This window comes from Hypanus sabinus, chromosome 24 (genome assembly GCF_030144855.1).
Source record: "Hypanus sabinus isolate sHypSab1 chromosome 24, sHypSab1.hap1, whole genome shotgun sequence".
Taxonomy (NCBI): domain Eukaryota; kingdom Metazoa; phylum Chordata; class Chondrichthyes; order Myliobatiformes; family Dasyatidae; genus Hypanus; species Hypanus sabinus.
The window spans coordinates 31,638,233-31,654,463 of NC_082729.1; the positions used below are offsets into that span (position 1 = coordinate 31,638,233).

Sequence of the window (16,231 nt, forward strand, 5' to 3'; positions counted from 1 at the left end):
AGGAGGGAGCGCCGCGCTGCGGAATGGTGAGAGAAGGGAGCGTCGTGTTGCTGATTGGTGTGGATGAGGGAGCGCCGCGCTACTGATTGGTGTGGATGAGGGAGCGCCGTGCTGTGGGAGGAGCGGTGAGAGCGCACAGAGTCCAGTCATTGCAATGAGGGAATCTAATTGGTCAGAATGGTCGGTGATATCAAGTATGACGTCAGCAAGGGGGCGAATTGTCACCGGCTCCCACTGCCACCCAGCAACAGTTGCCCCGGCGACAGTTACTGCCCAGGGAAGTGGACAGTGGCCGGAGATTGGTGGTCAGTGTGTATAGGCAGGCTTGCAGCCCTTCAGAAGGCGCTGGCCGTTGGCGTTAGCACCATGAGAAGGACCCTAGTGATCAGCCCCGGCGAGGCAGCTGCCGTCACAGCCAGTGTCTCCTACCGCTACGTCAAGTGTGCCCTGCGACTCGTGTCCCAGCACGCCTACTGCATCACCGGAGTGGCCATCACAGGTGAGGGCTGAGCGGTCCTCTGCCCGGACACGCGCACAGCAAGAGCCCACTGGCGGCCCCACCACCCCCACCCCCCCCCCATGTCCCTTAAGAAAATAATGGACCATGGGGCACAGCCCAGATTCTTCGGACCCGGTCACTTCCAACACCCCCGCAGTGTCACCCAAGGTCTTTAGCCAATAGGATCAATGACCCTCCTCCTTCCGCCTCACCGCCCCTCCCCAACTCCCCTCCCGCAACGCGGCGGCGCCCCCTCCACTGTGTGGAATTGGTACAAGATTGTACCGTCCCCCCACCATGTGACGGAGGACCGTAGGTAGCGCAGGCCTCTTGAGATGACTGTGTGGCCGACGCTGACAGCAGGGTTACCTGCGGAAAGGCCGGGGTGAGGCATCTATCCGTGTTTCTGGTTAACGGGGACTCAGGAGCGGACGGTCAGACCCTCTCTTACTGGAGCCGGTCATTGCCAATTCCTTTGATGCGTAATGGTCGAGTAACCTCTCCAGCGGAGACCCGGGCTTACAAAAGGCGGTGTCACTCAGCACCGGCCTGGCGGGAATCGATGGGGTGGGGAGAGGCGGAAGAGGCAGAAATCCGGGGAGACTGTATACACTCCGTTATTCCCAAGGAATAGGCTTCGTGATCTTACGTTACTGGATCGCCGGAGGCGTCTGCCGATGCACCAGGCGGATGGACGGGAAAACCGTGATCATCACCGGTGCGAACAGCGGCATTGGAAAGGAGACGGCCAGAGAACTAGCGAGGAGAGGTAGGTACTGTATACGCGGAGCCTCCCCACTTGCTCCCGGACGTGGAAATGAACTGGAGATGGGCACCGGTTCCAAAGACACATCTTCATCTCCACCCCCACCCCCGACACCCGGACACCAACTCAATCCTGACCTCAAACCCCCTACCCACGCAGATCTGTTCCCTACATGCCTCCCTTCCCTACCTCGAACCTTGAGTCATACAGCGCCAATCCCCCACAGCCCGACTCTCTCCCTCTTTCTTCTCTGCTCATCACTCACTGCTTACTCTCGTCTTCCCTCCTGCCTCCCTGCTCACTCAACCCTCACTCCCTCCCCCTTTCTGTTCCCCCTCTCTGTTTCCTTCCCCTCCTTCTATAACCCTACCCCTCCACCTTCCTCTGGCCCCTCACATTTCTCCCCTCCCCCAATCACCTCCCTTCCCTCTCTCTCCCCAGGAGCACGTGTAATCATGGCCTGCCGGGACGCGCAGCGCAGCGAGGAGGCCGCGAAGGAGCTGCGGGCCAGCACGGGGAACGAGCAGATCCTGGTGTCCCGGCTGGACCTGGCCTCCATCCAGTCCGTGCACGGCTTCGCCCGGGAGATTGCCGAGACCGAGAGCAAGATCGACGTGCTTATCAACAACGCAGGTCGGTACCGCGGCAGAAGGCGGAGAGGGATGGGGTTGGGAGTGGGAAGGGAGGAGATTCAGGAGAAGCGGGTGGGGAGAGGGATGGGGTTGGGAGTGGGAAGGGAGGAGATTCAGGAGAAGCGGGTGGGGAGAGGGATGGGGTTGGGAGTGGGAAGGGAGGAGATTCAGGAGAAGCGGGTGGGGAGAGGGATGGGGTTGGGAGTGGGAAGGGAGGAGATTCAGGAGAAGCGGGTGGGGAGAGGGATGGGGTTGGGAGTGGGAAGGGAGGAGATTCAGGAGAAGCGGGTGGGGAGAGGGATGGGGTTGGGAGTGGGAAGGGAGGAGATTCAGGAGAAGCGGGTGGGGAGAGGGATGGGGTTGGGAGTGGGAAGGGAGGAGATTCAGGAGAAGCGGGTGGGGAGAGGGATGGGGTTGGGAGTGGGAAGGGAGGAGATTCAGGAGAAGCGGGTGGGGAGAGGGATGGGGTTGGGAGTGGGAAGGGAGGAGATTCAGGAGAAGCGGGTGGGGAGAGGGATGGGGTTGGGAGTGGGAAGGGAGGAGATTCAGGAGAAGCGGGTGGGGAGAGGGATGGGGTTGGGAGTGGGAAGGGAGGAGATTCAGGAGAAGCGGGTGGGGAGAGGGATGGGGTTGGGAGTGGGAAGGGAGGAGATTCAGGAGAAGCGGGTGGGGAGAGGGATGGGGTTGGGAGTGGGAAGGGAGGAGATTCAGGAGAAGCGGGTGGGGAGAGGGATGGGGTTGGGAGTGGGAAGGGAGGAGATTCAGGAGAAGCGGGTGGGGAGAGAAAGGGTAGAGAGGCAGAGGGAGGAATAGGGAATCGGGAGCAGGGAAAGGAAATAGTGGGGAGGAGAAAAGGGGAGAGGAGGGGAAGCAGAGGAGGATAGGGAAAGGGGAGAGCGAGACGACAGAAGGGTGGTGGGGAGGGGAGAGGGAAGTTACTAAATAGGTGAAAAGGACACCTTGGGGTAAAGCCATGACAGTTTCTCCTCCAAACAAGTCTGGGGAATCTCTTCTATACTTTCTCCAGCACAACTTCACCAACACTGACCAGACTCTGCAGCGGTTATATCGTGTCGCGCCTCGGTAGCCCAGCCCTCAGCGGCCAACAGACCGGTCAACCCGTACCTCGGGGTCCACGCTCTCCGCAGTCCTCGCATCCCGCGAGTACACTCTTCACATCTCGACCACCCCCCCCACCCCCGTGTGCACTCTCCGCACTACTTCCTGCGCTTCCACCCTGCATCCACCTCTCTTCCGCTGGAGCCTCGACCTTCCACAGCCGGCGTCCGCGTCACGCACCAACTCCGTGTCCACACTAGGCGCGGCGGGCGTTTCCGCACCGATCCCAGGCTGGGGACACCAGTCAGTACAGCGACTTGAACGGTGTACTGACCCCGATCACTCGCTCAGTATAAACGGCAGTTCAGCTGAAAGCTCGGTGTTTGACAGGAATGGGTCGCTATTGAGTGTGGGATCAGGTCATACTTAGTAATTAATGCTTTGAACACCACCTTCTCTCTCGTCATCCCCACTCCTCTCTTCCACTTCCCTATCTCCATCTTTTCTTTCACTCCCGCCTGCTCACCTCCTGTCACCCCCTCCCCCTCACCATTTCTCCGTCCACCCACTCTCTCACCTCCCCAACACTCCTCCCGTCACACCCCTAACCATCACCTCCTTTTCTCACTCCCCTTCAACACTCCCTCGGTCTTTCACACTGCTGTCCACTCCCTTTCTCTCTCCTCCCCTCACCACCTCCCTCTTTCACACCCCCTTTCTCTCTCCTCCCCTCACCACCTCCCTCTTTCACACCCCCTTTCTCTCTCCTCCCCTCACCACCTCCCTCTTTCACACCCCCTTTCTCTCTCCTCCCCTCACCACCTCCCTCTTTCACACCCCCTTTCTCTCTCCTCCCCTCACCACCTCCCTCTTTCACACCCCCTTTCTCTCTCCTCCCCTCACCACCTCCCTCTTTCACACCCCCTTTCTCTCTCCTCCCTCTTTCACACCCCCTTTCTCTCTCCTCCCTCTTTCACACCCCCTTTCTCTCTCCTCCCTCTTTCACACCCCCTTTCTCTCTCCTCCCCTCACCACCTCCCTCTTTCACACCCCCTTTCTCTCTCCTCCCCTCACCACCTCCCTCTTTCACACCCCCTTTCTCTCTCCTCCCTCTTTCACACCCCCTTTCTCTCTCCTCCCTCTTTCACACCCCCTTTCTCTCTCCTCCCCTCACCACCTCCCTCTTTCACACCCCCTTTCTCTCTCCTCCCCTCACCACCTCCCTCTTTCACACCCCCTTTCTCTCTCTTCCCCTCACCACCTCCCTCTTTCACACCCCCTTTCTCTCTCCTCCCCTCACCACCTCCCTCTTTCACACCCCCTTTCTCTCTCCTCCCCTCACCACCTCCCTCTTTCACACCCCCTTTCTCTCTCCTCCCCTCACCACCTCCCTCTTTCACACCCCCTTTCTCTCTCCTCCCCTCACCACCTCCCTCTTTCACACCCCCTTTCTCTCTCCTCCCCTCACCACCTCCCTCTTTCACACCCCCTTTCTCTCTCCTCCCTCTTTCACACCCCCTTTCTCTCTCCCTCTTTCACACCCCCTTTCTCTCTCCTCCCCTCACCACCTCCCTCTTTCACACCCCCTTTCTCTCTCCTCCCTCTTTCACACCCCCTTTCTCTCTCCTCCCCTCACCACCTCCCTCTTTCACACTTGCCCCTCTCTCGCCACATTGCACCCAACCCCTCTCTATCTGCACCCCCTCCATCTCCTTTCCCCCTGCCCAGGGGCTCCCATTGGTCCGAGACAGGTGACAGAGGACGGCTTTGAACTGCAGATCGGCGTCAACCATCTCGGCCACTTCCTGCTGACCATCCTGCTTTTAGAGCAGCTGAAATGCGGCACGCCAAGCCGCATCATCAACGTGGCCAGCCGGGCACACTACCTCGGTGAGAGGCTGGGGTAAGGTGGCAGGTGGAAAGGTGATTGGGGAGGTAAGACAACGGGGAGTTAGTGCCGTGCTGTGGGTGGGGCGGTGAGGAGGGAGCACCGCGCTGTGGGAGGTGGGAGAGCGGCTCCGTGCGTGGGGCAGTATTAGGAGCGCTGGAGCCCTTCCCTCTGTTCCCTCCATCCCTGTCACCCCCCTCATCTCCCCTCTCTCCTCTCGCAGGCAAGATTCGCTTCAACGACATCAACATGAATGAGCACTATGATTCCCTGCTGTCGCACTGCCAGAGCAAGTTGGCGAACATCCTCTTCACCCGTGAACTCGCTCGGCACCTGCAAGGTTAACCTGGGGGAGGGGGCAGGTACAGGGGAACGGGGCCAGAGCAGATAGCGGAGAGAGATGCTTTTAAACCTACACATGAACGGTTGAGCGCATAGTGGGTGCAGTGTTCGGAGCTGCGTATATTCCGACAATACAAGAATATTGAATTGGAATCTCATGTGGATAGGGTGGTGAAGAAAGCTTTTGGTATGCTGGTATGCTTTATAAATCAGAGCATTGAGTATAGGAGTTGGGATGTAATGTTAAAATTGTACAAGGCATTGGTATGGCCGAATTTGGAGTATTGTGTATAGTTCTGGTCACCGAATTATAGGAAAGATATCAACAAAATAGAGAGAGTACAGAGAAGATTTACTAGAATGTTACCTGGGTTTCAGCACCTAAGTTACAGGGAAAGGTTGAACAAGTTAGGTCTTTATTCTTTGGGGCATAGAAGGTTGAGGGGGGACTTGATAGAGGTATTTAAAATTATGAGGGGGATAGATAGAGTTGACATGGATTGGCTTTTTCCATTGAGAGTAGAGGAGATTCAAACAAGCGGACATGAGTTCAGAGTTAGGGGACAAAAGTTTAAGGGTAACAGGAGAAGTGGTAGAGGCAGGTTCGGTATTGTCATTTAAAGCAAAATTGGGTAGGTATATGGACAGGAAAGGAATGGAGGGTTATGGGCTGAGTATGGGTCAGTGGGATTAGGTGAGAGTAAGTGTTCGGCACAAACTAGAAGGGCCGAGATGGCCTGTTTCAGTGCTGTGATTGTTATATGGTTATATAGTATTGGAGGAAAGGTGGATGAGCTCAGAGCATGGGTCAACACCTGGAATTATGACATTGTAGCCCTCAGTGAGATTCGGCAGCAGGAGGGCAGGGCTGGCAGCCCAGTATTCCCAGCTTCCGTTGTGTTAGTTGTGACAGAGCTGGAGGGGTGGCGATACTAGACAGGGAAGATGTCACGGTCTCGCTCCATCAGGACAGACAGGAGAGCTCGTCTCGTGAGGCTTTATGGGTGGAGCTGAGTAGTTAGAACGTTAATGGGGTTATCTTGCAGAATCAGGTTTATTATCACGGGCATGTGTCATGAAATTTGTGAACTTACCCAGCCAACCTACTACCCAACATTCTGCCAGATTTAGAGGCACAACATTGTAGAAAGAATGCACAAAACATAAGGTGATTTCACTTTCCTCATATCGACTCGGGCTGGAGTTTGTCAAATGTGTTCAAGTTCTCTTAATCGGTACACTGAAGTCACAACTAGAGAGAGTGTGATACAAGATGTCCGTCTAGGGAATGAGGCAGGTGAAAACACAAAACTGTGTTGGGGAACACTCTGTAGCCCATGATCGTCATGCCGTTGGTTGCAAGATGATTATGGAGAAGGATAGGGATAGGTCTGGTCACCAGGTTGAGATTCTGAATTGGAGAGAGGCTCATTTCGATGTTATCAGAAAGGATCTGGCAAGTTTGGATTGGGGCAGGGTGTTTTCTGGCAAAGGTCTACTCTTTAAACAGGAGACCTTCACAAGTGAAATTCTGAGAGCACAGCTTCCATGTCCCTGTCAGAATAAAGGGTAAGGACGGCAGGTTTAGGGAACAAGAGAGAAAATGTTGGAGGAACTCAGCAAGCCAGGCAGAATCTATGGAAAAGGGAGCCTTGGTTTGAGAGATGATGAGGCCCTGGTTACTGAAAAGGAGGTGCAGGGCAGGAATGAATAAGGTAGTTGAGGAATATAAGAAATGCAAGAGGACACAATGAAGGCACAAGTTTGTTTTAGCAGTCAAGGTGAAGGAAATTCCCAAGGGCTTCTACAGATATTTAAAGAGCAAAAGGATTGCAAGGGGTAAAATTGGCCCTCTGGAAGATCAGCTGAACTCCATACACGGGGCTGAAAGAGATGGTTGAGCATCTGTGTTTATGCAGGAGTCTACTTAAGTGAGGTAACACAGCAGCAAAATCATGGACCCTGTCCTGAGGCAAATTAGGGTGGATAAATCCCCAGGGCCTGGCAAGGTGTTCCTTCGGCCCCTGAGAGAGGTTAGTGTAGAGATTACAGGGGTATTTAAAATGTCCTTAGTCACACGTGAGGTGCTGGATGATAGTTAATATTATTCCGTTGTTTTGGAAAGGCTCTTAAGTATAAGCTAGGAAATTATTGGACGGTATTGTCAGGGACTGGATATATGAATATTTGGATAGACATGGACTGGTTGGAGATAGTCAACATGACTTTGTGTGGGGAGGGTCGAGTCTAACCAACCTTACAGTTTTTTTGAGAAAGTTACCAGCAAAGTTAGTGAAGACAAGACAGTGGATGTTATCTCCCTGGCTTTGTCCCTGGGGAGAAGCCAAAGAGTGGTAATAGAGGTTGCCTCTCTAACTGGAGGCCTGTGACAGGTCGAGTGCTGGGTCCATTATTGTTTGTCACCTATATCAATGATCTGGATGATAGTGTGGTTAACTGGATAAGCAAATTTGAGGATGACAGCAAGATTAGGGATGTAGGGGATGAAAGGAGGACGAACAAAGCTTACGTTAGAACGTGGACCAGCTGGAAAATGGCAGACAATTGTAAGTGTTGCTTTTTGGGAAGACAAGCTATGCAATGTAGAGTACAGCACTGAGGTGTGTCGTAGAACAGAGGGATCTGGGTACACAGATCCATATCCTTGAAAGTGGCATCCCAGGTAGATAAGGTCACAGAGAAACGTTTTGGCGTGCTACGGTCCCAAGGGCCTGTTTGTGCAGTAGGGTTCTACGTTCCCATGAGTCTTTGAAACCATAACGAGCAAACTAAGAATCTCCAGCAATTTCAGATAACAACACTTTGATGCAAATCTAGAGTGCATCAGGTTACATCAAGGTTAATTCCCGGAATGGTGGGACTGTCGTATGTTGAAAGATTGGAGCGACTGGGCTTGTATACACTGGAATTTAGAAGGATGAGAGGGGATCTGATTGAAACATATAAGATTATTAAGGGATTGGACACGCTGGAGGCAGGAAACATGTTCCCGCTGATGGGTGAGTCCAGAACTAGAGGCCACAGTTTAAGAATAAGGGGTAGGCCATTTAGAACTAAGATGCAGAAAAACTTTTTCACCCAGAGAGTGGTGGATATGTGGAATACTCTGCCCCATAAGGCAGTGGAGGCCAGGTCTCTGGATGCATTCAAGAGAGAGTTAGATAGAGCTCTTATAGATAGTGTGGTCAAGGGATATGGGGAGAGGGCAGGAAAGGGGTACTGAATGTGTATGATCAGCCATGATCAGTGAATGGTGGTGCTGGCTAGAAGGGCTGAATTGCATACTCCTGCACCTATTGTCTATCAACGCACTTTTTGCCTGCCAAAGTGTGAAAGGGCAAAGTAAAGGGAGTTTCACTCTATGTCTGACCCCAGGAGTGGGTGATGGGACAGTGTGGAGGGAGATTCAGTCCGTGTCTGACCCCGGGAGTGTGTGATGGGATGGTGTGGAGGAAGCTTCACTCTGTGTCTGACACCGGGACTGTGTGATGGGACAGTGTAGCGGGAGATTCACTCTGTGTCTGACCCCGGGAGTGTGTGATGGGACGGTGTGGAGGGAGATTCACTCTATGTCTGACCCCGGGAGTGTGTGATGGGACGGTGTAGCGGGAGATTCACTCTGTGTCTGACCCCGGGAGTATGTGATGGAATGGTGTGGAGGGAGCTTCACTCTGTGTCTGACCCCGGGAGTATGTGATGGAATGGTGTGGAGGGAGCTTCACTCTGTGTCTGACCCCGGGAGTGTGTGATGGGACGGTGTGGAGGGAGATTCACTCTGTGTCTGACACCGGGAGTGTGTGATGGGACGGTGTGGAGTGAGCTTCACTCTGTGTCCGACCCCAGGAGTGTGTGATGGGATGGTGTGGAGGGAGCTTCACTCTGTGTCTGACCCCGGGAGTATGTGATGGGACGGTGTGGAGGGAGCTTCACTCTGTGTCTGACCCCGGGAGTGTGTGATGGACGGTGTGGAGGGAGATTCACTCTGTGTCTGACCCCGGGAGTGTGTGATTGGATCTTTACTGTGAAAATCCTTGGCATGTGTGATGGGACGGTGTGAAGTCACAGGGGATAATGGAAGGGGTCTTTGGTGTAAATAACTCTCCTGGTGTAGAGTTTGTTTTCAGTCTGTCCTCTCCATGAGTGTGGTACGAGGGAGGTGATGCGTTTGATTGGTGTTCTCAGGGGCCGGAGTTACTGTGAATGCGGTGCACCCTGGTCTGGTCTGGACTGATACGCTCAGGCGCATGATGCAGCATCAACCCCTCTACATCCGTCTGATGTTGGCTCCCTTCTACTTCTGCCTAAAGACGCCCGAGCAAGGGGCTCAGACCAGCATCCACTGTGCCGTGGCACCTGACCTGGAAGGGGTCTCTGGTCAGTATTTCAGGTGAGCTCTCGGGACAGGAGCAGATCCCTCCACAGCCTCGCTCTTCTGTTCCTGCCTCACAGCCACCAGTCAACTCATCCATATCCAGTACGTTGCCCTTCTACGCATCTCACCTGCGGCTGGAAGGTCCCCCTGTCCGTGCATGTACCTGGCAAATGTCTAAACATCTCTTAAATGCAGTGACTGCACCCCAACTCCACTCTTCCATTCTAAGGCCGTACCCTCTGGTCCAAGACTCTCGCCAGAGGAAACGTCATCTCCACATCCACTATAGCTTTAAATCAGTCCCACACCCCCATTCTTCTGGATTGAGTCAATGCAGACCCAGAGCATCAAAAAATCTTCGTGTGACAAGACATTCAGTCTTGAGATCCTAAACCTCCATTGAGCCCTGTCTAACCTTCTCTGAAGCTTCACTAACCCCCCCCCCCCTCCACTACCAAGGGGAAAAGGCTCCACTATCTAAACTATCAATGCCTCTTATAACTTTGCATACCTCTAACAGGACACCATTTTTCCAATCTCTCCCCATAACATAGAAACATCGAAAGTCTACAGCACAATACAGGCCCTTTGGTGAACAATGCTGTGCTGAATATGTACTAACATAGCCCTCCATTTTTCTAAGCTCCATGTACCTATCCAGGAGTCTCTTAAGAGACCCTATGGTATCCACCTCAACCACCGTTGCTGGCAGCCCATTCCTCGCATTCACCACTCTCGGAGTAAAAGAAACTTAACCCTGACATCTCCTCCACAGCTACTTCCACGCACCTTAAAACTGTACCCTCTCATGTTAACCATTTCAGCCTTGGGGGGAAAAGCCTCTGACTATCCACACGATCAATGCCTCTCATCACCTTGTACACCTCTATCAGGTCACCTCTCATCCTCCGTCGCTCCAAGGAGAAAAGGCCGAGTTCACTCAACCTATTCTCATAAGACATGCTCCCCAATCCAGGCAACATCCTTGTAAGTCTCCTTTGAACCCACATCCTTCCTGTAGTGAGGCGACCTGAACTGAGTACAGTACTCCAAGTGGGATCTGACCAGGGCCTACATAGCTGTGACATTACCTCTCAGCTCTTAAACTCAATTCCACAGTTGATGAAGGCCAATGCACCGTATGCCTTCTTAACCACAGAGTCAACCTACACAGCAGCTTCAAGATCCCTCTGATCCTCCACACTGCCAACAGTCTTACCATTAATACTATATTCTGCCATCTTATTTAACCTACCAAAATGAACCACCTCACACTTATCTGGGTTGAACTCCCTATGCCACTTCTCAGCCCAGTTTTGCATCCTATTGATGTCCCACTGTAACCTCTGACAGACTCCACACTACCCAGAACATCCCCTATCTTTGGGTCATCAGCAAATTTACTAATCCATCCCTCCATTTCCTCATCCAGGTCATTTATAAAATTGACAAAGAGAAGGGGTCCTAGAACAGATCCCCGAGGCACACCACTGGTTACCAACCTCCATGCAGAATATGACCCGTCTACAACCACTCTTTGCCTTCAGAGGGCAGGCCAGCTCTGGATCCACAAAACAAGGTCCCCTGGGATCCCTTGTCTCCTTCCTTCTCAATAAGCCTTGCATGAGGTACCTTGTCAAATGCCTTGCTGAAATCCATATACACTACATCTACTGCTCTTCCTTCATCAATGTATTTAGTCACATCCTCAAAAAATTCAATCAGGCTCGTAAGGCACGACCTGCCTTTGACAAAGCCATGCTGAATAATCCCAATCATATTATGCCTCTCTAAAATCCTGCCTCTCAGGATCTTTTCCATCAACTTACTAACCACTGAAGTAAGACTCATTGGTCTATAATTTCCTGGGCTATCTCTAGTCCCTTTCTTGAATAAGGGAACAACATCCGTGACCCTCCAATCCTCGGGAACCTCTCCCGTCCCCATTGATGATGCAAAGATCATTGCTAGAGGCTCAGAAATCTCCCCCTATGCCTCTCACAGTAGCCTGGGGTACATCTCATCTGGTCCCGTTGACTTATCCAACTTGATGCTTTCCAAAAGCTCCAGAACATCCTTTTTTCTTAATGTCTATATGTTCAGGCTTTTCAGTCCACTGTAAATCATTCCTAGATCCTTTTCCATAGTGAATACTGAAGTATTCATTAAGTACCTCCACTATCTCCTCCGGTTCCATACACACTTTTCTAGTGTCACACTTGATTGGTCCTATTCTCTCACGTCTGATACTGTTGCTTTTCACATTCTTGTAGAATGCCTTCCAGTTTTCCTTAATCCTGTCTGCCAAGGCCTTCTCATGGTCCCTTCTGCCTCTCCTAATTTCATTCTTTAGCTCCTTCCTGCTAGTCTTGTAATCTTCTCGATCTCTATCAGTACCTTTCTTTTTGAACATTTTGCAGGCTTTTCTTAACTTCTCGAGTAGATTTACAACAGCCTTTGTACACCACGGTTCCTGTACCCTACCATCCTTACCCTGTCTCATTGGAACGTACCTATGCAGAACGCCACACAAATATCCCCTGAACATTTGCCACATTTCCTTGAGAACATCCGTTCCCAATTTATGCTTCCAAGTTCCTGCCCAATAGCTTCCTCCTTCCCCTTACTCCAATTAAACACTTTCCTAACTTGTCTGTTTCTATCCCTCTCCGATGCAAAGGTAAAGGAGATAGAATTGTGATCACTATCTCCAAAATGCTCTCCCACTGAGAGACCTGACTCCTGACCAGGTTCATTTCCCAATAGCAAATCAAGTACAGCCTGTCCTCTCGTAAGCTTATCTACGTGTTGTGTCAGGAAACCTTCCTGAACACACCTAACAAACTCCACCCCATCTAAACCCCTTGCTCTGGAGAGATGCCAATCAAAATTAAAATCTCCCACCATGACAAACCTGTTGTTATTGCATCGTTCCAGAATCTCCTCGATGTCCCTATAACTATCCACAACTGTTACTGCAACTCATCCACAGCTCACATCCCAGCCTCCCTCCCCATAACTCGCCCGTAATTCACATCCAGACTTCTCCACCCTTCCCTCATAATTCAAGTCCACAACTCGGGGTTCCACCCTCACTATCCACGAACTTCCAGGTCCTCCACTAACACAATTAAACTTCCTACTTCACATTCAAGTTATGAATATACGTAGATCATAACACTGGTCACAGACACCGAATCACAAGTCCGTCTTTCAAGATTGTTTAATGACACTTCTCGTACATAAGTCTATAAAAAAACCAACAAAATAATTGTTACTCTAGATCTAAAAAACACAGCAAACACACAGAGAATACCGATGAATGGCTGATTACCTGGCACACTCTGTGACTCCTCAGCCAAGCCTGCGCACTGTCTGGGTCAGGCTAGAGGAATGGACTGAGGAGATGGAAACAGAATCATCAGAGCATCTCCCAACTCATAGGGAAGGTCACTCCAAAGGTGGCTGGGCCCAGGATACTGTCCTGGAGGGACAATAACCTGCAACACCCACAGGCCTGTCAATTTGTGCCCAGTGTGACTGCTCCTGGGCTAGGCGCAGCCCAAGGGGCAATCACTCACAGCCCACCACTGGAACCCTGCTCTTTGCTCCCTGAGACTCGTCTTTTCCTGGTCTAACCCCAGGTGAAGATCTGTGGGGAGGCCATTGAATGGGATTCTCCTTGTATTGAAGTGTCTGTGCCATCTCTTCCACCCCTTTGCATGCCACAAAATAAAAGACACAGCCTGATCTCCACTTCTTTCTGAACTTCTGTTCCCCTCTCCCCTCCTCCCTCTCTTCTCCCCTCCGTTCCTCACTTCTTCCTTCCCATCTCCTTCCTCCAACCTCCCATTATTATCCTTCCTCTCTCTCACGCTCTGTCCCCCACCAACCTCCCCTTCCCAATGCCTGGCCCACAGTGACTGCGTGCAGAGGGAAGTTTCCTACTATGCCCAGGACGACTGCTTGGCCAAGACCCTGTGGGACACGAGCTTGGAAATGGTGGCCCTGGAGGTCTCACCGAGCACCATCAACGGCAGTCTGTACTGGTCGATGGCACACCGGATCCGAGGGAACAACACCAAGAAGAGCCGCCTGTGTGTTTACTGAGCTAGTGTACCTGTTATTACAGAAGAATAAATAACAACTTATGTCCATTCTGACACGGCAGCTCTCCTCTGCTCTAACCCCCATCCCCTCCCACTCTCAGATTCCAAACCCCTGCAGGTTTTGAGGTGCAGCCCCGGTGGGGAGGAGACAGCCCTGCCCCAGCAGGCTGGTTTAAAGGGACTAAGGAGCTGCAAGGGGGCAGATGTTCCACTCAGGGGAACAAGGATAAGGCAGGCATGTTGAAACTGCAGCCACGGATGTAAGAGGCACTTAAGCTGACAGAGGTGCAGAGTGACGCAGTCCTCGTGCGGGAAAAATCACATCAGTGTGACTCAGGAGAAAGCTCAGCACGAAGATGGGCCGAAGGGCCTGTTACTGAGCTTCATTTTTAGCTTCATCTCGTGTACACAGATTTAATTAACACCAATGTGACCAGCCGGCTTAAGCTCAGTGACCTGCTGTGTGGAGGCCGGAAGGAGATTTGACTGAATGCAATACACACAGCAAACCCATTTCAGCTGGGAAAACTGACCTTCACCAGAGAGCCGGTCAACAGCCAAGTCCCCACGCTCCGTCCCACCGGGCAGGCTCACCGCTGTCCGTAAAAGCAGGCAGAAAAAAAACAGACCGTTCTCCACCTCAGCACTGGCTGTAAGCGCAGAAACGACAGCCCGTTCTCCACCTCAGCACTGGCTGTTCCACTGGCTGTAAGCGCAGAAACGACAGCCCGTTCTCCACCTCAGCACTGGCTGTTCCACTGGCTGTAAGCGCAGAAACGACAGCCCGTTCTCCACCTCAGCACTGGCTGTAAGCGCAGAAACGACAGCCCGTTCTCCACCTCAGCACTGGCTGTTCCACTGGCTGTAAGCGCAGAAACGACAGACCGTTCTCCACCTCAGCACTGGCTGTAAGCGCAGAAACGACAGACCGTTCTCCACCTCAGCACTGGCTGTTCCACTGGCTGTAAGCACAGAAACGACAGCCCGTTCTCCACCTCAGCACTGGCTGTTCCACTGGCTGTAAGCGCAGAAACGATGGATGGTCTTCTTCCTGAGCACTGGCTGCTGTCACTGGTCATAAATGCAGAAACAACTGGCCATCCTCCTCCTGAGCACTGGTCTCTCTTACTGGCCTTGAGCACTGGCTGCTCTCGCTGGCCTTCAGCGCAGAAACAAGACCATTCTCCTGAGCTCTGGCGACTTTCGCTGGCCACAAACGCAGAGACCACAGACCATCCTGCTCATTGTCCTCGTGAGGACTAGCACCTCTCACTGGTGCCGCTGCTTGTGCTTCAGGATCTGGGTGGGGGTGAGAAGCAGGTCCTGTTGGCAGTGGTCACAGTGGAAAGGCTGCAGGAGAGCCTGGCTCACGCTGGGCCCCGATCCCAGGCTGCTGTCTGAGGCTGGGGAGAAAACAGAGGCAGCTGAGGGTGGGGGCAGTCAGCACAGAGTGAAGTGAGGGTTAAAAGAGAGGGAAGGTAAGGGGGCAGGGGACCGAAGGGAGACTATGGGGAACAGATAGGACCAAAGAGAGGGGGAGTGGGGGGACCGAAGACAGAGAGTATTGAGGAGGGAAGAGGGAGACGTGGAGAACAAGGCAGATAGTGATGGCGTGGAGGGGGAGGGAAATGGGGATGGGGAGGACTGTAGGACGGTAAATGGTTGTATCAGGCAAGCGGAGGGAACCTGTCCAGGGACGGTTGTTAGTTCGAGGTGATCCCACTCCTCACCTGCCTGCTCGGCCTCCTGGACCTTCTCTTTACACTCAGCCTCATGCTGCCACCGCTCAACGGGGGTGAAAGGGAGTCGGAGGTCACAGCTCGGGCAGGACCAGAAGGTCCGCAAACAGCCACTGTAGAGGTCCTCACCCTGCCGAGAGTCAGGGAGCCAGTCAGCTGGGGTACCAGGCCAACTCACACCCACCCAACCTCTCAGTTGCAGCGTTTCACATACCGTCCAAAAGACCGGGATCCCCGCCTCAACATTCCCAACTCCCAGGACCTGGGGTGACATTCCCAACGCCCGGGACACCCCCCACACACCCCGGGGTGACATTCCCAATGCCCGGGACCCCCCCCCACACCCTGGGGTGACATTCCCAATGCCCGGGACCCCCCCCAAACCCTGGGGTGACATTCCCAATGCCCGGGAACCCCCCCACACCCCGGGGTGTCATTCCCAAAGCCCGGGACCCCCCCCCACACTCCGGGGTGACATTCCCAATTTCTGGAACACCCCACACCCCGCGGTGACATTCCCAATACCCAGGACCCCCCCACACCCCAGGGTGTCATTCCCAAATCCCGGGACCCCCCCCCCACACACCCCGGAGTGACATTCCCAATTTCTGGAACCCCCTCCTCCATCCATATCTTGACTTTCCCAAAAAGCACTTCTTAACCTATCCGCCCCCTCACCTCCTGCCCCACTCTCACCGTACTCCAGCAATCACTCCCTCCACCCATTCAACTCTTCCCTCTCATGCGATTCCCACTCAACATGCACCCCTCACACCTACCCGCCCACACTCTGCACTACCAACA

General features: G+C 53.1%; 2 protein-coding genes across 4 annotated transcripts in view; one reads left to right on the forward strand and one right to left on the reverse strand.

Annotated features, from left to right (window-relative positions):
• Positions 1-162: 162 nt before the first annotated feature.
• On the forward strand, positions 163-14,928 carry LOC132380612 (retinol dehydrogenase 11-like). Its single transcript, XM_059949544.1, has 7 exons — positions 163-499; positions 1,128-1,268; positions 1,707-1,898; positions 4,685-4,846; positions 5,068-5,184; positions 9,390-9,594; positions 13,500-14,928. Exons 1-7 carry the CDS (start codon positions 178-180, stop codon positions 13,687-13,689), a joined length of 1,329 nt encoding a protein of 442 aa, XP_059805527.1. The 5' UTR covers positions 163-177; the 3' UTR covers positions 13,690-14,928.
• Positions 14,089-16,231, reverse strand: part of dhx34 (DEAH (Asp-Glu-Ala-His) box polypeptide 34) — a 42,733-nt gene continuing 40,590 nt past the window's right edge. Inside the window, exons 14-16 of one of the 3 annotated variants that reach the window (XR_009507821.1) lie at positions 15,419-15,557; positions 14,628-15,091; positions 14,089-14,583 (exon numbers count right to left, since the gene is read on the reverse strand). Coding sequence is in view for 1 of the 3 variants with exons in the window: in XM_059949542.1 (XP_059805525.1) it covers positions 14,958-15,091; positions 15,419-15,557 (273 nt within the window). In the remaining 2 variants the exon portion in view is untranslated. Of the gene's footprint in view, positions 15,092-15,418; positions 15,558-16,231 lie in introns of all 3 variants that reach the window. The other 2 variants (XR_009507822.1, XM_059949542.1) reach the window with 2 other exon arrangements.